The sequence below is a fragment of the Heteronotia binoei genome, chromosome 3 (assembly GCF_032191835.1).
Source record: "Heteronotia binoei isolate CCM8104 ecotype False Entrance Well chromosome 3, APGP_CSIRO_Hbin_v1, whole genome shotgun sequence".
Lineage (NCBI taxonomy): Eukaryota > Metazoa > Chordata > Lepidosauria > Squamata > Gekkonidae > Heteronotia > Heteronotia binoei.
This window is the reverse complement of record NC_083225.1, coordinates 92,606,452-92,631,183: the sequence shown is the minus strand read 5'-3', so window position 1 is coordinate 92,631,183 and position 24,732 is coordinate 92,606,452. Positions and strand designations below refer to the sequence as shown.

Here is a 24,732-nt window from a genome sequence, read left to right as displayed (position 1 = left end):
ACTGTATAAATTAGCTTGAAATCACAGCAAACATGATTTCCACTCCATTGCACAGCATTGCACAAGCATGCATGGGAGAACAAACTCGTGTTCCAATTTCCCTACCTGCCACAGACATGTTGTTGGCAGATAACATTGGAAGCATTAACTATAATCAACTGTAAGTCTTTATTATACCATATTAATTCAAAGGAGATTCATATTATTAATGCAAAATACCATTAACAAGCACATTACCTCATTCTAAAAAAGGTCGTGACAGCACAGTTTTCAAAATAACTTTATGCAGAGAGAAATTTGACATAACTAGCAATGAAATTACGTAGCTGCCTGCTGCCTCCATAGTAATTTTAGATAATCATTTCCATTTTTTTTCTCTTACCAGTCATATAAAATGGCAATATAATTTCCTTCACAACAATAGGTTGTTCTTGAGACTGTATATTTCTGAGGAAAGAGAAAGAGGATGTGATTAGAATCTTCAAGGACTTGTGGGGGGAAGGGGAGAACAACATGAAAGAAGGAGAGGTAGCAAAACAGAAGGCATTTGAGTCTGAAATCTTACTCTAAGTCAAATCATAGCCCCCTCCACAGCTTGTTCTTGATGTACAAAATACAATCCTCTGGATAGCTCTTACAGCTGCAAATGCATTCACAGTGGCAACAGAAGTTTTCCCCACTGCACCCTGCTGTGGCTGCCATTTCCTCCTATTGCCAAAGGACCTTTTCCAGCCTTATTGTTAAAAAAAAACACACACACAAAAACTGGTAACAGGTAAGAGAGCCATAGCATTATAACAGTCTATTGTCCATTTAGTTAAGAAGTTATAAGGAGAAATGTGTGCCCAGTAGCTTTATTCTTATAACTACACCAGGAAAAGAGCCCTGTGGCGCAGAGTGGAGTCCAAGCTCTGCTCATGTACTGCAGTCCAAGCTCTGCTCATGACCTGAGTTCGATCCCGGTGGAAGCTGAGTTCAGGTAGCCGACTCATGGTTGACTCAGCCTTCTATTCTTCCAAGGTCGGTAAAATGAGTACCCAGCTTGCTGGGGGTAAAGTGTAAATGACTGGGAAAGGCAATGGCAAACCACCCAGTAAAAAGTCTGCAATGAAAACACTGTGAAAGCAACATCACCCCAGAGTCAGAAATGACTGGTGCTTGCACAAGAGATTACCTTTACCTTTTATGTTACACCAGGAAAGAGGCTAGAGCCTTACTCTTAAAGGGGGAGATACATCATTACAATGCTACAGCAATACAGCTATTACCTTTTAAGTCCAAAAAATCCCTCCCGGGGGGGGGGGAAGGGAGGAGAGAATAGCATCTGCAAGGACCAAAGTGGGGAAAATGGTGCTGCTGTGAGAGAGACTCGAATAAAAGGATAACTTAGAAGACACAAGAAATGGGGGGCGGACTTAACCAAAAAATAAAAATCATACAATTATCCCAAATATAGTCCATTTGTGAACCCGACCAAATGTGTCTGATCTGAGGCTACAACTTGGGCCTACATTTCTTTTTATCTAATTTGTAATAAATACAAATAATTTCTTTATAATTGGCAATATTTATGTTTTAATTTAAGATACAGAACTATTGGGCCCTAACATTCTGACTTCTTTAACCTTTTGGTTCTTAATTTTAAAAAAATACAACTTCCAAATTGCTTTGACTGGAATCTTTTCAAAATAGATCATAGCAAAACAGTTCTGGGAAAGATTGCAGCAAAGTAGGTGCAAAACACAGAAACAGGATGAACGGAGGATAATGTCATATGGGTAGTCCTGGAAACAGCAAAACAGGAAGGAACCCAAGGTGGAGCAAAAATCCATGTGGAAGCAGCTCTGTTTAAACCCACACCGCAGCAGCTAGCATGAAAGGAATGAGAAAGAAAGAACAAAATGTACATTCACATTACCTTCTCATTTTTACTGGCATCACATGTATTTAAACTATTCAAATGGCAACAATAGACTTCTTTCCCACTTTTGTACTCCCAAAGCCTCAGTGTACAGTCCTGTGAAAGTTTAAAACAAACAGGCTAATAATTAACACTCCTAGTATGGCAATCCTCAATCCAGCTTTCACTCTCATTTATATTCTATAATCAACATTTACTGCAAAGCGTGAAACCCAGCACTTTTGAACATTCAGTTGCAGTGTGCTTTATGGACACTGATTGTGTACACAGAATATGCTGGCTGCTGACATAACACAATGGCCAAGAGAATGAGCTGTGATTTAGGAAAGCCGCTCTTCAAATTTCACCTCTGCCATTGTTTTTAGGCAAGCCACTCACAATGCCATCTTAAGTAGAGTTACACCATTCTAAGTCTACTGATTTAAATAAACCTAGGAGGAGAGTGTAACTGCTTATAAAGGCACTATCACTCTCACAACAGGAAGGAGAATCATGTACATGAGAATCAGGGCTTTTGGGGTAGAAAAAGTCCAGCGGGAACTCATTTGCATATTAGGCCACACACCCCTGCCGTCACCAGAAGTGGCATCACCTGTCCAGTAGGTTACTTTCCACATACTGACACAGAACAGTACTGTGCCATCAGCTGCATTTCATGGGTGGGTGTTCTCACATAGCCCAACGAGAGACTTTGTCCCTCCCCCCAAAAAAATGGCTGGAGAGAAAGAGCCACATGCAGCAGAGCAGGCAGTGGCAGGTCCAACTTCTCCCAGGAGAGAGTACTCATAGGCAGCTGTGTGTCTCTTGCTCCATTTGGAAGCCTGTCGGATGCTGGAGGCGGTAGAGAGGATGGAGCATGTGGCTGCCTAGTGTCCTCTCTCTGCCAGAGACCTCTTTTTTTGAGCCAGAGCCCTTGCCAAGCCAGCTGGAACTGGGATCAATATGTGTTCCTGCTCAAAAAAAAAGCCCTGATGAGAATTAACTACATTGCAGAAAGAGCAAGATGAGAATATAAAAGACAGACAGAATGTGGGGATGATAACACTGGCTCTGGCTTAAGGAACTGTTTTAAGGATAAAAACAAGATAGCGAGTTGAATCCGGTGCAAAATTTCCACTTGTGCTAAAACTCTTGCATAAGCAGAAATGCAAGAAAAAAACTACAGTAGCTGCCTGCACTAAGCCAAACTTATTGTATTGCAACTTGGATGTGTGTTCTCACACAGCCCAATTAGAGACTTTGTCCCTCCCCCCCCCCCCCAAAAAAAATAAAAATAAAAATGGCCGGAGAGAGAGTGCCATGTGCAGCAGAGCAGGCAGCAGCAGGGTACAATTCCAGGGGTTCAAACAGGGGCTTTCTTAGCTATGCAGCATCTGGGACAGCTGTTTGGGGCCTCTTGAACCCCACCCCCACAATGAAAGAGGGCAGAAGAGTAGTAGGTAGGCTACTGCCTGAGTTCATCTCCCCCCATCATGATTCAGGCAGCAGCCCACCATGCAGCCACACCCGGAGAGATAGCAGACCCCACTCCAATGACAAGCAGAGACAGGAGTTTAGCAGAAGTGCAAGGAGTGGGTAAGTGGCACTATATATATATATATATATATATATATATATATATATATATATATATATATATATCTTTAGGTACCTATATTTTGTAACTTCTCAGTGTTGTAGCTGCTCAAACTACTCAGGCATAGCTAACTTTAGGTCTAAACAGCCTCAGAAGTTCTTAGCTAGTTTTATTGCAGTACAGGAAGGGTTAAACAGAGGGAAGGACAAGGATTAAAACTGAAGGCACAGGGCTAACTTCTCCAATATAACTTTGGAACTTTACTACACGTACAGATTAAAGTACTAATACCAGAGACTAGGGACAGTGTGTTCACAGACAGGGCTAAACTTTAGGCAGGTTTTTGTAATAAAAGAAGGAAAACAAATTGCAACGAGGGTTTAAATACAGCTAGGGCTTAAAAACATGGAGTCAAAGTTTAAACTAAACCTAAAATGTTAAGCTAATTCTCACATTCTTTAAAGAAGGGGGTTATTCCTACAAGAAAGCAAGCAGTTACATACCTTCTGCAACTGCTGAAGCGATTCAGCTAGAGTTCCCTTTAATCCAATCCTAGAAGGGCTAAATTAACACTTGAAATGAAATTAGTGTTTGAAGTAAAAGGCAGCCTGAGAAGGAGACCAGCTTTTATCTGAGCAGCTCCCTTTCAGCAATACCTATTGTTAATCAACCAGAGGATGATTCACTCATCCTCCTTTACTGGTTAGCTCCCCATCAGTGTGATTGGATCCAGTGGGGGGTGGAGTTTTGGCCCAAACTTTTTAGGGCTCCTACAAGCAATCCCTGTTCCAGTGCTGGACCAAGGGAATAAAGGTGAATCTAGCATACATGTGAGTTCAGTGGCAGGGTGAGGAAACCAGAGAACTAGTCTCTCCATGTCTCTAAAGATTAAGCATACTTTCCACAAACAAAATCTACACAAGCAGGAAATTTATAAATAAAGGGATTTTAAAAATCATAAAAACAACGCCAGCAGTGGGTTGGGGGCTATTCAGTGTATTGCACTGAGTACAACATGCCTAACTATCTGCCAGCTGGATAGAAGTCATGAGTGTGCGATTGGTGCAAAGTCCTCTTAGTTCACACCCCTGAAGCCAAGGTAATCAGTTAGGCACATGGATAAGACTCCTGAGGACTTGTCCCACTCTGAGAACAGAAGCCCTGCCACTGTCAGGGAGCATGAGGGTCAAAGGGAAACAGGGCATTGTGCTGCGGAATGGGGAATGTTCCCTTGGAAGGACCCCATCGACAGTTGGTGAACAGGTATCCTTAAGTACCAAGAACCATCCCCAGGCAGGGAGGGAGGCTCTTGACACTTGGTGATTTGATCTGTATGCATGTAAATAGATGGGTTGCAAAGTCATGTACTGACCACATAGTGACTGCCTGCCTAGTGCAAAGATAGTGGACATTACACATGTACCGTTTTCGTACACAGCTTACCTTGCAGTCACAATCCTGTTCCCTCTGCAGCATCCGGTCAGATTTCCCACCATCTGCGCCGGAGTTACAGGAAGTGCCGCAGCTTCTGCGTAGCAAATGTAAACTGGGGTTTAGCGGTTTACATTTGCTATGCAAAAGCCGTGGAACTTCCTGTAACTCTGGCACAGATGGTGCAAAATCTGACCGGACGCTGCGGAGGGAACAGGATTGTGACTGCGAGGTTAGCTGTGTGCAAAAAAAGTAATTCTGCTGTTAGTTGAGCAGCTTGATTCAACTCTCCATAAGCATGGGTTAGCCATTCCATGGGTCAAACCATGCCTGGTTTACAAAGAAGACTTGAAATGATTGCCTGTATTTACTCCAGAAGCTTCACCTGGTAACTACATATGTCTTAGGATATAACTGTGTAGTTAGAATTGTAACTGACAGTTTATTTTCTGCATCACTGCTAAATTCCTTTGAAAATATTCTGCTCTCTTTAATAAATACCTTTTGATTATACTGGGTGTTCTGTACTTCAGAGGTTGCAATCTAAATCTGAAGTGTGTTAGACTAAAGCATTCACCTACTGGTAACTGGTTCATAGAAACTCATTCTGCAAGTGTCCTACCTTGCAGGTTCGACATTCTGGTTTAATCCTGGAAAGATCAGGAGTTTTCTTGCTGGCTTCAGATCATAGGGAGACTCTAATAGGATGCGGCAGACTACACCTCTGGTTTGCGAGGACTCACACCCCAGGTTGGTTGTGTAATTCTGAGCTCTGCCCTTCATACCAATGATCCCCTGGATTTGAAATTCTTGATAGGCACAAATTAGGAGTCTTAATGCATGGATGAGGCGATCGTGTAGGGAAGAAAAGGTTTAGGTTTGGCCTCCACTTGTCTCAAGAAAGAACTAGGCTGCGGTGCTTAAAATAAAAAAAGTAACAGCAGTTTTTAAACAAAATCTTAGGGGAAAGCCAACAGGAGATAAAATGTCTCTGGTTCAGGATGTCTCATCTCTAAAAGATGAAAGGGTAGCTGTTACTGCTATAGATGAAAATGGATTAGGACTGCTCACTGCGAGAGTAACAAACAATACTGACTGCCTGACAAAGGTCTAGTGGCCACAGGAGAAAGATTGCAGGCCCAACATGTCTGGGAAATCATAGATGTTTATATATAAACAGTAGAAGTGTCTGAGGTAAAATGGGAGAGCTGGAATGCTTAGCAGGCATTTCAGAAACTTGGTGGGATGAGGTTAATCAGTGGGATACAATGATTCATGGATATAAACTATATCAGAAAGATAGGGAGGAAAGGGTTGAAGGTGGAGTGGTTCTGTATGTTTACAGTCCAGTAAAATTCAGAATGTAAAAGAAATAGATTTGCTTAGAGCAATGGGAGGAAATAGTGTGTCTAAAAGGAAGCTTAACTCTGGGAGTTTATTATCACCCACCAGATCAGAGGTTAGAGGATGATTTTAAAACAGCAAAAGAATTAAGAAAAGCAGCTAGATAAATGTGTCATAATAGATTATTTTAACTGCCCACACATTGATTGGGTCAATATCTGTTCAGGTCAAGAGAAACATATTGGGTTTCTAGATACTCTCAATGACTGTATCATGGAGCAGATGGTAACAGAACCTATAGGGAGGAAGCTGATCCTGGACTCAACCCTAAGTAATGCTCAAGACCTGGTGACAGATAACACCACTTGGGAACAGTGACCACGATGCTATTAAGTTTAGCATTTATATTGCCCCAGAAGACCAATACAACCACTTTTAACTTCTCTCAAATGAGGGGGCTTGTGAAAAAGAAACAAAAAAAAAGCTAAGAAGGGTCAAATCCCTTCAGGAAGCTTGGAAATTATTTAAAAATACAGTCCTGAAAGCTCAGATGAAATGTACGCTGCAGGTTAAGAAAGGTACAAATAGATATTTAAAAAGGCCTCCATAGTTAACGAACGAAATAATGGAAGCAGTAAAAGGTAGGAAAGATTCCTTTAAGTGGGTGGAAGGCTAGTTCAAGTGAGGTAAATAAAAAGGAGCACAGGCCTTGGCAAACAAAATGCAAGCTGATGGGCAAAAAAGGAACTATCAGGAACATATTGCAAAATACATGAAGACCAATAACAAAAATTTCTTCAAATATATTAGTGGCAGAAAATCAGCCAAGGAGGTGGTAGGGTCATTCGATGGCCAAGGGGGTAAAAGAATTACTAAAAGATGGTAGGGAAATGGCAGAGAAGCTGAAGGTAGAGAAATAAGTACTTTGCTCCCTTTCTCACAATACAAGAACTCATGGACACTCAATGAAATTAATTAGCAGTAAGCTTAGAACAGATGAAAGGAAGTACTTCTTCACTAAAGGAGTAGTTAACATGCGGAATTCACTGCCACAGGAATTGCTACAAGTGTAGACAGCTTCAAGAGGGAACTGGATAAACACAAGGAGCAGAGGTTCATCAGTGGCTATTAGTCACAAAGTATGGATGGAACATTATGTCTAGGGCCAGGTCTGGTGCTAGGGTTTCCTGCACCCCAGGCCGAAGCTCGCTCCTCTGCCCCCCCCAGAGTATATTTGCGTGCACTTTGCACGCATGCCACAATGACATTACTGATGACGTCATGTCACGCCACCCTGACTTCACCAAGGTCTCCGGAGCCTTGGGATGCCTCAGTGAAGTCTGGGAAAGCAGCTTGCGTGCTCAGAGCCCAGCTCTGAGTGCGCGCGCTGCCTCACCCAACTTTGCCAAGGTCTCCAGAGCCTCAGGAAGCCTCGTCGAAGTCCGGAAGAGCAGCACGCACTGCCACACACCCCAACTTTGCCGAGGCCTCCTGAGCCTTGGGAGGCCTTGGCAAAGTCCAGGAGAGCAGCGCACATGCACTCAGAGCCCGGGTCTGAGTGCGCATGCTGTCACGCCCCCTGACTTTGCAGAGGTCTCCCAAGCCTCGGAGGCCTTGGCGAAGTCTGCAGGCACAGGGCGTGAGGAGAGGGGGTGCCTCGTGGTGCCATTAGGTCAGGTGGCACCCCAGGCGGCCGCCTACTTGGCCTACTCTAATGCACCAGCCCTGTCAAGGGCAGTGATGCTCGGTATTCTTGGTGCTTGGGAGGCAACAGTGGGAGGGCTTCTGGCCCTGCTGGTGGACCTCTTGATGGCACCTGTGTTTTGGCAGCGTGTGATAGAGCGTTGGACTGAATGAGCCATTGGCCTGTTTCAATATGACTTCTCTTATGTTCACCACATGCGTCTGCCTTGCACAGGGAAGGGGCCAACCCTACTTTAAGCCTGGTGTGGCTCAGTGGAAGAGAAGCAGTTTTTGAGCCCCATTCTGGACCCAAAAATCACTGCCCTGTTGTCAGAAAGTAAACCTAGCAGGTACAATACAGGACAGTGAGGATCTGTTCCATAATATCTTGCATATATATAGAATTGCATATGCATAAACTTGAGCAGCTGGAGGTTCTTACATGCAGAAGAACAAGTCTTTTTAAGGCAACTGGCAAAATTCCAGATTTTAAAAGGCTCATACATACCCCAGAAGCTGATAAGAGAAGATCTGGATAGTTTGGTATCACAAATATCCGACTGACAAACCTAGAGGAGAAAAAAATGTCCAGCAGGTCTTTAAAAGACAAACAAGGATAGCAATATGTGAAGTTGCACATCATCATAGCAACACAGAAGTATCTACATTGGATTAGGCCAATATCTTATCTTGCATGTCAGGTGTGTTATAATAAAGCAGGAATGGATCAGCAATATTTTTAGAAATTTAGCTGTGTAATTTAGCATTCACCTGGATTCTTGCAGTGGGGGTTAAAACTGCCCCCCAATAGTTGTCATCATTGCCATCATAACGCCATCAAAAGATGGCAGAACTACATGTATGCGCTACATAGTGATGCCCTGGCCTACACAGAACAGCGTTGTGAAAAGCAGACATATGACCCATTCTCTCTTCTAGCCTAGGACACCAGATGAAGAAGTACAGAACTAAGGGGGAGGGGGACAAATCCTGAATCTAGGCTTTAGATCTTGGCAGACATCATCATCAACAACAAAAATCATTGTGAGGGACCATGCTCCCTGCTCTGAAACTGAGGACACTGTGCAGCCCAATTTCTTCTCTTTTTCTAGCCCTGCATTGTGCATTCCTGCTGCAAAGAATGGGGAGAGACAAGGGAATGCCAGGCTATTTTAGGACGTGCACCGGCAACACCTTGGCAACAGGAGAGCAACCAACCCAACGCCATGCCAATCCATTGGGATTTTTAAAAGGCTGCCCCAGAAGGCACCAAGAGCAGCAATCCCCCTCTGCCCTGCCCTCTTGTGTGGGTAATGTTTGTGACAATCAGTCACACCTTGTTTTCAATGCAAAGCAGTCCGGGATGGAGATGGGGGCAGGAACACCAGTTTCTTCCCCAGGCAAAAGACTCCTGCTGTCAATGTTTGCATGCATGCCTGCCTGCCTTCCTCAGGGCAGGATTCTGTGTGAAGTTCAGCCGGGGCTCACTCACTTGTGCAGCCCAAATTCATAGATTTCCAAATAGAGCCCCTCCCGCAGTTGCTGCCAGATCTGGGGAGGAGAAAAGGCAGCAGGGCATCATCTTCCTCCCAGCACCACTCCTTATTTATAGCCACCAAAATACAGCTCAGTCAATCAATGCCGAGAGTTCAAGAGGAGACAAACTTCCATATCTTCCCCTCTTTCCTTCCATTTCTTCCCCCCTCTCTGGTGGAGCCTGAGTGGTGGGCATTGTGAACGACAGCTGCTGAGGTGTGTGGGTGCCTTTAAAGATCTGCTGAGAGCAGCTGCAGTTTCTGCATGAAGGGAGGGAGGAGTGGAAGCAGGCAGGCAGGTGGGGGTGGGTGGGAGCCAGCTACCACCAGTTCATCTTGCAGTTGATTATCCCAGATATTGTGGCCTAATAAGCTAATGAGTGTGTGACCTAATATTCTAATGTGCTACTATGCTAAAATTAGGGGTGTGTGGTCTACTATGCTAATGAGTTCCTGCTGGGCTTTTTCTACCAAAAAAAGCCCAGGCTAGGCATTTGCCTAGGGTGGTGAGCCCAGAGGGTGCCAAATTAGCCCCCCACCATGTGACTTCAAATAGAAAAACAATTATTTGCATTAATTTTGCCAACCTGAATCGTTCTCACTCAGCAGAGCAGTTTTTTAAGCTGATAATTTTGTATGGCCCACAAATAATGTTATAAATATCCAAACAGCCCTTGAAAGAAAAAAGGTTCTGTGGAGACTATGAAGCACTCAGGCTTGAGCTGCAACATGAAGAAGTTGCAAACAAACACAGTGAAGGACTACTTCCTCCCACATTATCTAGCCTGCCAGTTAAGATTTACCTCACAAGCCCTCTTCTGATTTCCCCCACCTTTAGTGGTCATGCAGATGTTAACCAGAGACAGAGATTTTTCAGCAGGAGCGCCTTACTTATGGACACCAGATGAACCCTTTCCCTTGGCACCAATACTACTCTTTTAGGCACCAGATCAAAACCTTTCACCCAGGCTGATGTAGGTATATAAAAAGAGGTGCTCCCCTATTAAAGACAGTACAAATTTCATGCAATTTTATCTATGTCCTGCAAGTAAGTCGCAAACATGAGAAAGATGGAGGCAATAACAACAATAAATTATTTGGGCAGATCTCTATTTGACTTCATTATCAGATCGAAGTGCTGAACCAAATAAAACTAAGAATTCAGTGTGGATCTGTGAATGAATTGAATGCCTGGGCAGAAGAGCGAGCATGAACAGGAGCACTTTTTTTGAACAGCAAAATTGCTTATTAACTATTATAAATCCCATTCACAAAGCAGACAAGCAGGATCAAAACCTTGTTCATAAAGAAGTGCCAGCAGGCTTGAATTTAAAGATGGGCAAAAAAATCAAGCTGCAATTAAAGTCAGTAAATCAAAGCTGAGAACAGTACCCCACCAGTAAGGATTTTGATTAGCAGAGAAGTAAAGAAAAATCCAACTGTTGTGGGGAAAATGCTCGGCTCCTAGCCCTGCTCTGAAGGCTGGGAACATTTACCTATAAAGTAGGTAGGGGCTGTCTGAATGCCTGTGTGGCATAGTAGCTAAGGCTAAGGTTTCCCCCCAATATGAAACTCACAGGGCAATCTTGGATCAGCTAATTTCTATCAGCCTAATTGGTTGCTTGGACAAAGAACAGACTTTGGATGTCAAGAAAAATTATCTGGTGTTTCGCTGCTGGCAGGCGTGCCTGGAATTACCGTCTATAACCTCTTCAGACAGCCTATTACACAGCTGAATACTGTTATGCCTGCAAAGCTTTAACTTAAATATGATTTTCTACTTCTCCTCCAAAGCAGGACCCACCCCTTTTGACAATATTGGTGGTTTTCTATAATGACACTCACTCTCTGTGTCCCAGACAGAAGGAGACAATGTTATGTGGTGCTCTCATCAAACTAACTCGTATCTTCTCATCTCGATCAGCTGTAAGGATATACTGGTCATCAGGACTCAAAGCCTAGGATTCAAAACAGATCACTGTAGAAACAGAAGACTTTTGGACACATAAGCGATCACACATGTACCACATTGAGAAAGCCTTGAAAATAAGCCAGCAAATGTTAACAGCCTGTGTCTTCCCCCACCCACTGCAACACACACTTCTGTTATTAACGCATATTACATTGATGGCAAGAAAAGAAACAACTTCCAATTTACAAATGCCTATCAATAGCTATCTGATCACCTCAAGACAATCAAACATTAAAATTTTGTTTGAATTTATAATAGTACAGTAAGAAATTTAGACAAGTAGCCAAGCCTAAAAACTTTGATAAATTAACTTTCAAAGGAAGCAGCTAAAACCTCACACACAGAATTACAGTCATGGCCACTTCACTACCTAAGCATCCACCTGGGGTGCGAAATTTCTGAAACTCAGAGATGGAGTTTGGAGTGTGCCCACTGCTTCATCCCAGACCCAAGTCACCACCTCCTGAGTCAAGGGGGGCAGGCACCAGGCAGACAGGAGGAAGAGGTGCCTCTCCCCACCGATGTTGTTTACAGTCAGATGCAGGTTGGACTGCAGAAGTGCTGCCTCTGGAAGTAGTCACAGAATATCCAGGAGGGTCACAGAAAGGTGTGTCCATACAGCAGTCCCACTAAAGCCATGGACCTCGCCAGGGTGGCAAAGAAGCATGAACCAGTCCTTGTTAAAGACCTACTCGAAGCTTGTTTATTGTAGTTCATCCCACCAGTGGACCTTGCCCTTAAGTAAATGGATACTGTACTTCAGATGAGGCTACAAGTTAGTTCTTAACAGAGAGACATTAAGTGTCACAGTAAGCTTATCACAGTTCATATATATAACTGGGCATACTTTCAAATGAGATACCTTCAAAAGTATCACAGATAAAACTAGTTTTATTAAGAAAGATGATTACTACCAAGTATAAAGGCTGGCAAAAGGTTGCAAGTACTCAGTTCCATGTGAAAAGAAAAGCATTAAAAACTCTTAATTGCTGAGTCATCTGATTTCCAAGAAAGGCCCTGAGCAGATGCCTCTTTGGGGATGTTATCCATGCGCAAGCTGAACAGGACTCTCTCCTTGCAATCTCTTTCCACTACTTTAGAAAATGGGATTACATGGATGAGTGCACAGAGAACCAACAGCAGATGGCAGCAAACTCCAGAATCAGGACTGTACTATTTTTGCCTACCACAACCAACCTAATGCAGCTATATTCATGATAGGTCAGTTCACACTGCTATTGCCCCACATGATCTCACATCTGAGGATGACCAGGAGCAGTTAAGTGAGGGAAAAGTATGCGACCTTGCAGGTATGAATCCACCCTTGGAGGGAAAGGCACTTGGAGGCAGAAGTAGGCGTTGGGGATGTGTGCCAAAGTGGTTCAAATCATTCCTCACGGATCAGACTTAAAGGGTCACCACTGGAATTCAGCCATCATCACTGTGAAACCTAACCTGTGGAATTCCACAAGGCTCAGTGGTATCCCTTGTGCTTTCAGTCTCTGTCCCTTAGGACAAATCATTCATAGCTCTGGGGTTGGTTGTCACCAAATGTGGATGATACCCAACTCTATATATCCTTAGCCAAGGTGATGTAGTAGAGGTCATGAATAACAGCATGGCTGCTATGGTAAATTGGCTTAAAGTGAACAAACTGAAACGAAACCCTGAAAAGACAGAGGTAATGCTGGTTGGGAAGGCAGAGAGCTTGAAGGATGTTGTGCTCCCCATTTCTGATGGAGCTCAGCCAACCCCTGTTAATTTAGTTAAGAGCCTTAGAGTTATACTGGACCCAACATTATTGCTGGAGAAGCAAATTAATGCAGCTGCACAAAAGGCTCCTCCCAACTCAGCATAGCCAGAAAAATGGCCCTTTACCTTGATAGGCTGATCTGGCCATCTGGATCCATGCCATAGTGACATCAGGATTAGACTACTGTAATGCACTATATATTGGTCTCCCCTCAAAATCAATTTGGAAACTCCATTTGGTACAGAATAAAATATTATTTATTTTGATTTCTAATCCGCTGTCCCCAAAACCAGCTCAGAGCAGGTAACAATTCATAACCATACAATAAAACCTTCAAAATACAATGTAAGTTAATAAATAACAGTAAAATCAATAAAACAGTTGGTGTACAATTTAAGTTGGCATAAAACTCATATGGAGAGAAAGGGGGAAGCAAGGGGAGCAGAGAAGGAGGGGGAGGTCAAAACTTGCTGCACCTATCAGTTAGGTGCCCAATACTGCCCTCAATCATAGGTCCCGAAGTTTGCTGACCTCAACCATAGGCCCAGTTGAACAACTTTGCTTTGCTGACCCTTTGGAATTTTACCAGATCTCGCAGGGCCCTGTTCTCTCCTGGAAGGCTGGAGCCAGGGCTGAAAAGGTCCTAGCCCTGGTCGAGGATATTTGGATGCTCTTTGGGCCAGGAACCATTAACAGATTTTGATCACTTGAGCATAACGTTGTACAGGAGACATATCAGGAAAGGCAGTCCCAAAAGTATGCAGATCCCTGACCATTACAGGCTTTGAAGGTCAAGACCAGAACCTCGAACTTTATCCAGTCCTCAATCTGGCTCCAGCGCAGCTGATAGAGCACCAGTTGGATATGTGCTGTAAAGGAGGTCCCAGTGAGAACCCTCGCAGCTGCATTCTGGACCAGTTGCATTTTCTGGATCAACTTCAAGGGAAGCCCTATGTAGAGTGAGTTATAGTAATCTAGTCTGAAGGTGACCGTTGCATGGATCACCTTGGCTAGGTCAGAGGGTGACAGGTACAGGGCCAACTGTTTAACCTGGCAAAGATGGTAAAATGCCAACTGAACCACCTTTGTGACCTGGGCTTCCATTGAAAGGGAGGAATCCAGGATCACTCCCAAATTCTTGACAGACATCCCAGAGAGGGGAGTTGGCAACCCATTCCTGCCCTCCCCTGCTCAGCCACAGGACCTCCATCATTGTTGGATATAGTTTCAGCTTGCTCTGTTTTAACCAATCAACTGTGGCTTCCAAAGCCCTGGCCAGATGTTCTGGGGCGGCCTCTGGCTGATTGCTCATAAACAGATAAAGCCGGGTGTCATCAGCGTGACATCCCAGCGTGACTGGTGACATCCCAGCCCAGAATTTCACATCAGCTGGGCAAGGGGACGTATAAAGATGTTAAATAGCATTGGGATAGCCCCCTGTGGGACTCCACAAACCAATGGGTATCATAGAAAAACTCTCTCCCCTAGCGCCACCCTCTGTCCCTGATCTTGGAGAAAGAAGGCAAACCACTGTAAGGCCGTCCCTTTATCAAGAGCTGGATAGAGCATGCATATTACTACCATTCTGCAGTCACTCCACTGGCTGCCCATCTATTACCAGGCTCAATTTAAGATATTGGCCATCGCATACAAAGCCCTTTGTGGCATTGGATCCTCACATCTATGAGGTTGCCTCTCCCCCTACACATCACAGCAACTTCAATGGAGCATTTTTTGTAGCAAGAACTCCTTTGCATATTAGGCCACACACCCCTGATGTAGCCAATCCTCCTAGAGCTTATAGGGCTCTTAGTACAGTGCCTACTGTAAGCTCCAGGAGGATTAGCTACATCAGGGGTGTGTGGCCTAATATGCAAAGGAGTTCCTGCTCAAAAAAGCCCTGAACTTCACTCATCTGAGCAAAGTCTTCTGCAGATACCGACCTACAAATGGGCTAAATGAAGTACTGCTCATATTTCTAGTCAAAGGCCCTAATAAAAGAATTGAACATTTTCTTTAAATGAAGGTGTTGAAACAGAAGCTGTGTACACATACCACATCCAGTAGAAGAGACAGGTGGCCAAGTTCAATTGTTCCTGTCTTTTCTGGTTCTGCTATTGAATAAGAATAGACATCTCCAGATTTGTCAGCAACCACAATCTTATCTTCCATGGTTGTTATAATCAAGGAGGTGCATCTTCTAGTGACAAGCCTGAATAGAAGAACTGACTCTATTAGGGTTCAAAAACTCCTCTTTGGAAAGGTGAACTTTCTAGTTAGGTTTACATTTACACTTCATGATCTAACAGATTACTAAATTTGTGGCTGGAAAGGATTTCCTCCCCCTCCCCCCCCCCCCCCCCAGTGTATTAGCCTGTGAAAGTGAACAGTGACTGGAGCAAAGAAGAGAAATCTCCCCTGAAACTAAACTGTCACAAATATTACAACAGAACAAATCACTGTGATCAAAAAAAAATTTTTCTTTACAATAGAGAACGAAAAATCCCTTGAATCTGAATTGAACACTGACTATTTGGTACTAGGATCATAAAAAGCTTTTTCAGAAGCTTTCCATAGTATATATAGAAACAAAATTTCAAAAGCATGTAATACAGCCCAAGGAACTGGGATTTCTTTGGCAGGCTGTTTTGGTTTTTAAACTTTTTTTTTTAAACCAACCACTTATTTAATCCTTTTACAACTGAGAACAGAACTGGGAAACTGGGAAAATATGGCCTCATAGTATGATGCACTAGATTTGAATCAAGGAGAATTGGGTTCAGATCTCTCCCAAGCCATTCAAGCTGTGACCATTAACTTCTCCCCAGCCTAACTGGGATGTGTTGGTAAAAACTGACAAAACTCTATGTACAGCATATCCTTGGAGGAAAGTAAGGATTCATATAGTAGATTTAACATCCCAGTTTCCAAGCCCCAAACTTTTATCACCAACTCAAGGAAGTAATAAAATAGAATAGAAAAAACAGCTTGTTTTGCCAACACATTTACACTGTACCATAGCATATTCAAAACTATGAACAGGAAAAAATGGCCTTCAAGAACTCAAGAGATATTGAGAAGATGGGTAAAGAAAGGTACAATATTTCTTCCAAGGTGTTTTCCTCTCCATTACCTTACACTCAGGCACTCCCAGGATGGTTTAGTACGAAAAAGAATCAGACGTTTCCGGTCATCCGTGAGAGCAACATAGGTTCCAGAGGAAGAAAATGCACAGGCAAGGATAGTATCACTTGATTTACCTGCTGATTTTCCATCCTCTCTAAAAATAAGCAAAGAAGGGGGGTGTTAAGGCACACTTACTTTGAGGTGTTAAACATTTAAAATTGCTCAATTCCTACTAAATTACTCAATTCCTACTTTTCCTCAGTCTTCTCTTCTGAGGGAAACAGTGCTCAACATGGCAAAAACAGAACATATAATGAGGGTATGGAGTTCCAACCTAGGATCAGCATAGGGGTAGTACCTAAACACATAGTTTCTTTAAATGAAATCAAGTCAGGGCCAGATGAACTGCATCCAAGAGTACTAAAAGAGCTTGCAGATGTAATTTCTGAGCCTCTGGCCATTATTTTTGAGAATTCTTGGATAACAGTTGAGGTGCCAGAAGATCAGAGGTGGGCAAATGTCCCCATCTTCAAGAAGGGGAAAAAGGAGGATCCGGGTAACTACCATCCCGTCAACTTGACAACTTGACATCTATACCTGGAAAAGTTTTAGAACAAATCATCAATCAGTCATAAGAACATAAGAGAAGCCATGTTGGATCAGGCCAACGGCCCATCAAGTCCAACACTCTGTGTCACACAGTGGCAAAAAATTTTATATACACACATACACTGTGGCTAATAGCCACTGATGGACCTGTGCTCCATATTTTTATCTAAACCCCTCTTGAAGGTGGCTATACTTGTGGCCGCCACCACCTCCTGTGGCAGTGAATTCCACATGTTAATCACCCTTTGGGTGAAGAAGTACTTCCTTTTATCCGTTTAACCTTTTATCCGTTTAACCTTTCTGCTCAGCAATTTCATCGAATGCCCACGAGTTCTTGTATTGTGAGAAAGGGAGAAAAGTACTTCTTTCTCTACTTTCTCCATCCCATGCATTATCTTGTAAACCTCTATCATGTCACCCCGCAGTCGACGTTTCTCCAAGCTAAAGAGTCCCAAGCGTTTCAACCTTTCTTCATAGGGAAAGTGCTCCAGCCCTTTAATCATTCTAGTTGCCCTTCTCTGGACTTTCTCCAACGCTATAATATCCTTTTTGAGGTGCGGCGACCAGAACTGCACACAGTACTCCAAATGGGACCGTACCATCGATTTATACAGGGGCATTATGATACTGGCTGATTTGTTTTCAATCCCCTTCCTAATAATTCCCAGCATGGCGTTGGCCTTTTTTATTGCAGATGCACACTGTCTTGACATTTTCAGTGAGTTATCTACCACGACCCCAAGATCTCTCTCTTGGTCAGTCTCTGCCAGTTCACACCCCATCAACTTGTATTTGTAGCTGGGATTCTTGGCCCCAATGTGCATTACTTTGCACTTGGCCACACTGAACCGCATCTGCCACGTTGACGCCCACTCACCCAGCCTCAACAGATCCCTTTGGAGTTCCTCACAATCCTCTCTGGTTCTCACCACCCTGAACAATTTAGTGTCATCCGCAAACTTGGCCACTTCACTGCTCACTCCCAACTCTAAATCATTTATGAACAAGTTAAAGAGCATGGGACCCAGTACCGAGCCCTGCGGCACCCCACTGCTTACCATCCTCCACTGCGAAGACTGCCCATTTATACTGACTCTCTGCTTCCTATTACTAAGCCAGTTTTTGATCCACAAGAGGACCTGTCCTTTTACTCCATGACTCTCAAGTTTTCTAAGGAGCCTTTGATGAGGAACTTTATCAAAAGCTTTCTGGAAGTCAAGGTAAACAACATCTATCGGGTCTCCTTTGTCCACATGTTTGTTCACCCCCTCAAAGAAATGTAACAGGTTAGTGAGGCAAGATCTTCCCTTGCAGAACCCATGCTGAGTCTTCCTCAATAACCCGTGTTCATCAATGTGCCTACTCATTCTGTCCTTGATAATGGTTTCTACCAACTTTCCCGGTATTGAAGTCAGACTGACAGGCCTGTAATTTCCCGGATCTCCTCTGGAACCTTTTTTAAAGATGGGGGTGACATTTGCTACCTTCCAGTCCTCAGGAACGGAGGCAGATTTCAATGAAATATTACAGATTTTTGTTAGAAGATCCACAAGTTCAACTTTGAGTTCTTTCAGAACTCTCGGATGTATGCCATCCGGACCCGGTGACTTATTAGTTTTTAATTTGTCTATCAGTTGTAGGACCTCCTCTTTTGTCATTTCAATCTGACTCAGGTCTTTCAACACCCCTTCCAAAATTAGTGGTTCTGGGGCAGGCAAAAAGTTCTCGTCTTCCACAGTGAAGACGGAGGCAAAAAATTAATTTAGCTTCTCAGCCATTTCCCTATCCTCCTTCAGTAATCCTTTTACCCCATGGTCATCCAAGGGCCCCACTGCCTCCCTGGCTGGTTTCCTACTTCTAATATATTTGAAGAAAGTTTTATTGTTGGTCTTTATGTTTTTTGCAATATGCTCCTCATAGTCTCTTTTTGCCTGCCTGATCACAGTCTTGCATTTGATTTGCCACAGCCTGTGTTCCCTTTTACTAATCTCACTTGGACTGGTTTTCCACCGCTTAAAGGAGTCCTTCTTACCTTTTACAGCTTCCATTACTTTGTTTGTTAACCATGCAGGCCTTTTCTTATGCCTGTTTGTGCCTTTCCTAACTTGTGGTATGTATTTTATCTGAGCTTCTAGGATTATAGTTTTAAATAGCGTCCAAGCTTTCCCAAGGGTTTTGACAGTATGTACCTTTCCTTTCAGTTTCCTCCTCACATGCCTCCTCATCTCAGTGTATTTACCCCTTTTAAAGTTAAACGTGGTTGTGGCGGTCTTTTTGGACAACTCCCTATTTATACAAACGGTGAAATCAATAACATTATGGTCACTGCTCCCAAGCGGCGCAATCACTTTTACATCTCTCACCAGTCAGTCCTGGAACATTTAGAAAAGATGGCTGTGATTACTAAGAGCCAGCGTGAGTTTCGAACAAGTCATGTCAGACTAACCTGATCTCTTTTTTTGAGAAAGTGACTAACCTGCTCCAAGTATCTTGGTATGGCCCTACAATCGAGCGGGACCAGGAATGCCCATATTCAGTATGCTGCTGCCCAAGGTGAAAGAACTGTCAATGCTATACTAAAATGTTATCACACCAAAGGGGCTCGTTATGATCCAGCAGCCCAAAAATTTCTCTAGGCAAAAGCAGGGATAAATGTAAAGTTCTGCATTTAGGTAGGAAAAATCCCATGCATGGTTATAAGATAGGGGAGACTTGTCTGGGCAGCAGTATGTGCGAAAATGATCTAGGGGCCTTAGTGGACCATATGCTGAGCATGAGTGTGTAATGCAGTAGCTAAAAAGGCAAATGCAATATTAGGCTGTATTAACAGAAATATAGTGTCCAGATCACGTGAAGTGATGGTATTGCTTTACTCTGCTCTGGTAAGACCTCACCAGAGTATTGTGTTCAGTTTCGGGCACCACATTTTAAGGATATAGACAAGCTGGAACGGGTCCGGAGGAAGACAACAAAGATGCTGAGGGGTCTGGAGACCAAGTCCTATGAGAAAAGTTTGAAGGAGTTGGGCATGTTTAGCCTGGAGAGGAGGTGACTAAGAGGTGATAGGATCACCATCTTTAACTACTTGAAGGGCTGTCATATACAGGATGGTGCAGAATTGTTTTCTGTGGCCCCAGAAGGTAGGACCAGAACCAATGGGTTGAAAGTAAATTAGAAGAGTTTCCAGCTCAACATTAGGAAGAACTTCCTGACCATTAGAGCAGTTCCTCAGTGGAACAGGCTTCCTCGGGAAGTGGCGGATTCTTCTTCTTTGGAAGTTTTTAAACAGAGGCTGAATGGCCATCTGACAGCAATGCAGATCCTGTGAATTGGGGGGGGGGGGGGGGCGGTATTTGCGAATTTCCTGCGTTGTGCAGAGGTTGGACCAGATGACCCTGGAGGTCCCTTCCAACTCTATGATGCTATGATTCTATGAAAAAGGAAAAAACAACAGAAACCCTGGGCTAGCAAAAGACTCATTGTTCATGAAGCTTTTATGTCCAGAACTATATTTTTTTCTATAAAACACGTTAGTCAAAGAGACAAGCTCATGTAATGAGATCCGTGTAAGCATATCTTTGGACCCTACGGAACATAAGTTTGGTCAATTGCAGGGAATTTTGAAGATTTTGATTAAGCACCTGTTATTAAATTGCCTGTATATAATGGTTCAGTGTTAAGCAGCATGCTGTCAATTAAAATTTATTAATTCTAACCTTCCCAGCCTATATAAACAGAGAACCTAAGACCTAAAAAAGACACTGCCAACTATCACCTAATTAATATTTTTCAAATACAGGATATTTGACATGAGCTAGCCTATACAGGTATAGAATTATATTTTTCTATTATTCTGGAAGACACTCTTTCTTTCACTGTTAATTTTTTTAAAAGAGAATGATTCCATATCTGTACTTTTAGATTCTACTCTGTATTCTGTCCAGCACTCCACTGGAAAAGAGATATGTGTCTGAACACCAGCCAGAGATTCTTCCCCTTGCAGCCAGCAACTTCTGTTTTAAAGGCACTGGTCATATCCCCCAGAGTTTCTGGACGAATGGAATTGCAAAGTACATGTTATTTAGTATAAAGAGCTAAAACAGTTTTACCCTTTGTTTTCTTGAGGTTTCTTGCCTGCAGTGGTACAATCATATACAAAGAGATCATCTTGGCTAGAAAATAAAAATATACACAACATCAGTATTTCTCCGTGGAAGAAGTACTCAATAGCACTATGTTATTTTAATATTTCATATCCATATCTTTTGAGCACCAAAGCTACAAAATAAATAATAAGCTGCTGACTTGTACATGATTACAAAGTGAATATGTTACATGGAAAACAGTAGGGCAGTGCACACACTTATGCATAGCTTGAAAGGTAAAAATATTATGCTTGAAAGAAAAAAATATTTCAAGCTTTTTATTAGAAGAAAAGATGTTACCAGATCAACAGAAACAGAACATTTTAAGCAGATACGGCCATGTCTTTACTGAACAGCAGACCTAACTATGTTATATCCAATTCACAAAGCACCTCCATGTGCCTGGCAATCCTCCTAAGCATAGAACTTGCCAAGTCACGGCTAATCCTAAATCTTTGGGCAGACCTGTGAAGGACACAAGGATAACATAATAGATAATTGGACCCCATGCGTCGACTGCAGAAGTTTGTGGGTTTTTTTTTTAAAAAGATACATTCTTGCTTTAGTTATACCATCCAGTTGATAGCAGCAAGTTACCATAAGCAAGATGTAAGGCAAATATTTTATATGTAATGAAGGCCAGAGTTCTACCGCACCATCACCAAATTAAAAGGAAATTCAAAAGCAGTCATGAGAAGTCATCTATTTAATACTTCAGAAGCATGGGCTGCAGATTCCTGTTGGCAAATTTATTTCACTCAGAATAAGGCAGGGCCTTCATATCCTAAAATCCAAGGTTAAAGGAGTTTTTTTTTTTGTTCAGAACACCAAAGAAACTAAACGAAACGAAAATAAGCAGATTTTTATATACCCCTTCCAAGGATATGTATCAAGGCAGAAAATATGAAAGATTAATGTTTGGTATGCTTATTCAGAAAGGCTCTCAGAAAGCAGGCACTTCTGAGCTAGAGACACTAATAGTCAGTATAACTAGAGGGGACTCGAACTTTGTTCCGCTGCTTCAGATCAACAACCACCCACCTGAATCTATCAGTATAAGGCAGCTTCTTGTATTCGATTAAAGGAATCACCCGTAATATCCCCCCTCCCCGGTATTAGAGCAGGCTCAGATAATCAGATCTCGCAAAAAGAACGCTCTTTCCACGGACTGATCCTCATATGCACGGATCATGGCAGAGCTCCCGCCGCCCTCACCTGGGCTCTTTATAGCGGGCGGCTAGCAGCTTGGTCCCCCCTCTGACCACCATCCAGGTCCCACAGAGCTCTAGTCTCGGCTTAGGAGTCGCCACTACAGAAGCCTCGGTCGCCTCCATGCCCAATAACAAAACCACGTGGGAACACGAAAGATATCGCTTGGAGAAAGCGCCGCCAAACTGGAAGCTAATGATAACCTCCGAGAGTTCCTCTTCCCAGTGCGTCGTTCGCAACTTCCGGCATCGAATTCAAATCTGCTGAAAACTCTCGATACCTTGCATTGGTCACAAAAGTGGCAGAAAGTCCCGTTTGTTCCTGGAAGCGTCTGTGAGCTGAACCTTTTGAGCACCAGCTTCTTTCTCAGCGCATTCATCAAAATAACTTTGCTCAGTTGCAGAATGCATCAGATGCGAAGGACGCGAGAAAAGTCTTTCAGTTGTATTTATTTTATTTATTTGGTCAATTTATTTATGCGAGTACCATCCAGCGAATGAGTTCTGCAGTAGGTATATTAATAGGAATGTGGCCAGAGAAAAGGAGGCGGCAGTACGCACAAGTAGTTTCAGCAGCAGGAAAACATAGTGGACAGGGGAGGAGGGCTAGCTTCCAAAGCAGAAGCATGGTTTAAACTAATGCGCCGATCTTTAATCCTGAAGGAAGAATCAGGTGGGTTGCGGTGTTGGTCTGAAGCAGCGGAACAAAGTTTGAGTCCAGTGGCACCTTTAAGTTCAACCACGTTTTATTCAAGGTATAAAGCCTTCATGTGCATGCACACTGGACTCAAATCCAGAAGTAACATTGATGCCGATAAGATTTATAGCCAAATTTATTTAGGAGTGAGTGCAGCAGTAATTATTACAGCGACTCGATCGTGTTGTGTTCATAAGGCTTTCAAGAAAATATGTAAATTTCAGATTTGCAGCCTAATGCAGAGTGCTCTGCCACTGAGCCAGTATGAGCCCCCGTTATCAAGTTGGTTTAGTGGTAAAGGACCTTCATTGCATGCATGAACCTCCCGGATTCAGCCTCAAGCACCTCCAGCTCCAGCCAAAAGGCTTCGTTAGTACGGGATCTGAAAGATCCCCATTCAAAATCCCAAAGAACCATCACCAGCCACGATAGACCCTGCTGACCCCTTAGACGGTGGCCTGACCCAGAACGGGCATGGTTCTGTCTGCCTGCCAGGATTATTGGAAGACGAGTTAACAGTGTATGACTTGGAGGATCGAGATCACAATTACTGTGCCAGAGAAGAGAGCAATTAGCCCTGCTCTTTAGTGCAGGGCGTTGCATATTTTCCTGTATTTCTACATTCTCTTGCCACTTGTTTGAGGGATTCTACTCGGAACCTTAAGAGTGTAGCAAACTCCTCTTTTCATTCAGCTCAGTGGGCCCAACGAGGGTGGGAAGGAGCGGAAGTTGGTAATTTTTTTTTTCCCGAGGATGACATAAAGGACGCTTGTGCAGTAGGAATATCACAAGTATTTTTGTCTATTGTTGCGGGTTTCACGGCTGTATCTTTTGTTTTCCTGGAGGTCGAAGCGAGGACTTTATCTAGGCCGTTGCCATGGCGATGCAAGCAGCGAATCACGCAAGGGTCAGTGCGGGCCGCCGCCCTGCTCCCCTGAGCCAGGACAGCCGTTTTTGTATGGGCTCCTGCTCCCTTTTTCCGAAGGGTCTCAAGGGCCTCAAAGGCAGTCTTATCGCGGAGGGGTGGACAGGACATGAACATTGATTTTCTGGGGGGTGATGATGGTTGGCACGAGCTTCATCGCTTGGGGATGTGTCTCTACTGCCAGTGACATCAAAGAGCCACCTGTAAATGTGTATGATCGTCAGGAGAGTTTCTCTGCCCTAGTTCTGCACGGGGACTGAGCACAGTCTAGCCAACATTTGATGGTTGAGCTTTTAATTAGATTGTACTCTATCATGGAGACTTGTTGGGTGGCCTTGGACCAGTCAGTACCTACCTCATAAGATTGTTCTGAGGGCAGCTGTTTTTGAGTCCGTGTTGGGGAAAAAGATGGGGTATAAATGAAGTAAGTAAATTTGTTACAAGGGACTATGATGCCCAAAGTATGCCATTATATGTAAATCCCACTCTCTCTGTATGCATGCATGCTTTTTTAAGCAATTCAGTAAGGGTTACCATGTTTTGAAAAGCAAGAAAGAGGACATATTTCCAGACTAGGAGTCAAGTAGCACCTTTAAGACCAACAAACTTTTATTCAGAATGTAAGCTTTCGTGTGCATGTACACTTCTTCAGATGAGGAATGAGGTTCAGTAAGCAGAGCTTCATATAGCTTGTGGGGTTTAGAATGCAAAGTGGTACAAAGTTAAAATTCAATAGCAGAATAGGAAAATTAACAGATTCAGAAAACCTTTGATCTGGGTTGCATTAGCATGGGAAGCCAATAAAAC

General features: G+C 43.3%; 1 protein-coding gene across 3 annotated transcripts in view; it reads right to left on the bottom strand.

The window, feature by feature from the left end:
- Window positions 1-22,526, bottom strand: part of WDR4 (WD repeat domain 4) — a 29,004-nt gene extending 6,478 nt beyond the window's left edge. The window contains exons 1-8 of one of the 3 annotated variants that reach the window (XM_060234209.1): window positions 22,311-22,526; window positions 21,060-21,122; window positions 16,349-16,495; window positions 15,271-15,427; window positions 11,336-11,448; window positions 8,464-8,524; window positions 1,919-2,017; window positions 383-447 (exon numbers count right to left, since the gene is read on the bottom strand). In XM_060234209.1, the coding sequence (XP_060090192.1) occupies window positions 383-447; window positions 1,919-2,017; window positions 8,464-8,524; window positions 11,336-11,448; window positions 15,271-15,427; window positions 16,349-16,495; window positions 21,060-21,122; window positions 22,311-22,429 (824 nt within the window). In that variant the 5' untranslated portion in view covers window positions 22,430-22,526. The remainder of the gene's footprint in view (window positions 1-382; window positions 448-1,918; window positions 2,018-8,463; window positions 8,525-11,335; window positions 11,449-15,270; window positions 15,428-16,348; window positions 16,496-21,059; window positions 21,123-22,310) is intronic. The other 2 variants (XM_060234210.1, XM_060234212.1) reach the window with 2 other exon arrangements.
- Window positions 22,527-24,732: the final 2,206 nt, after the last annotated feature.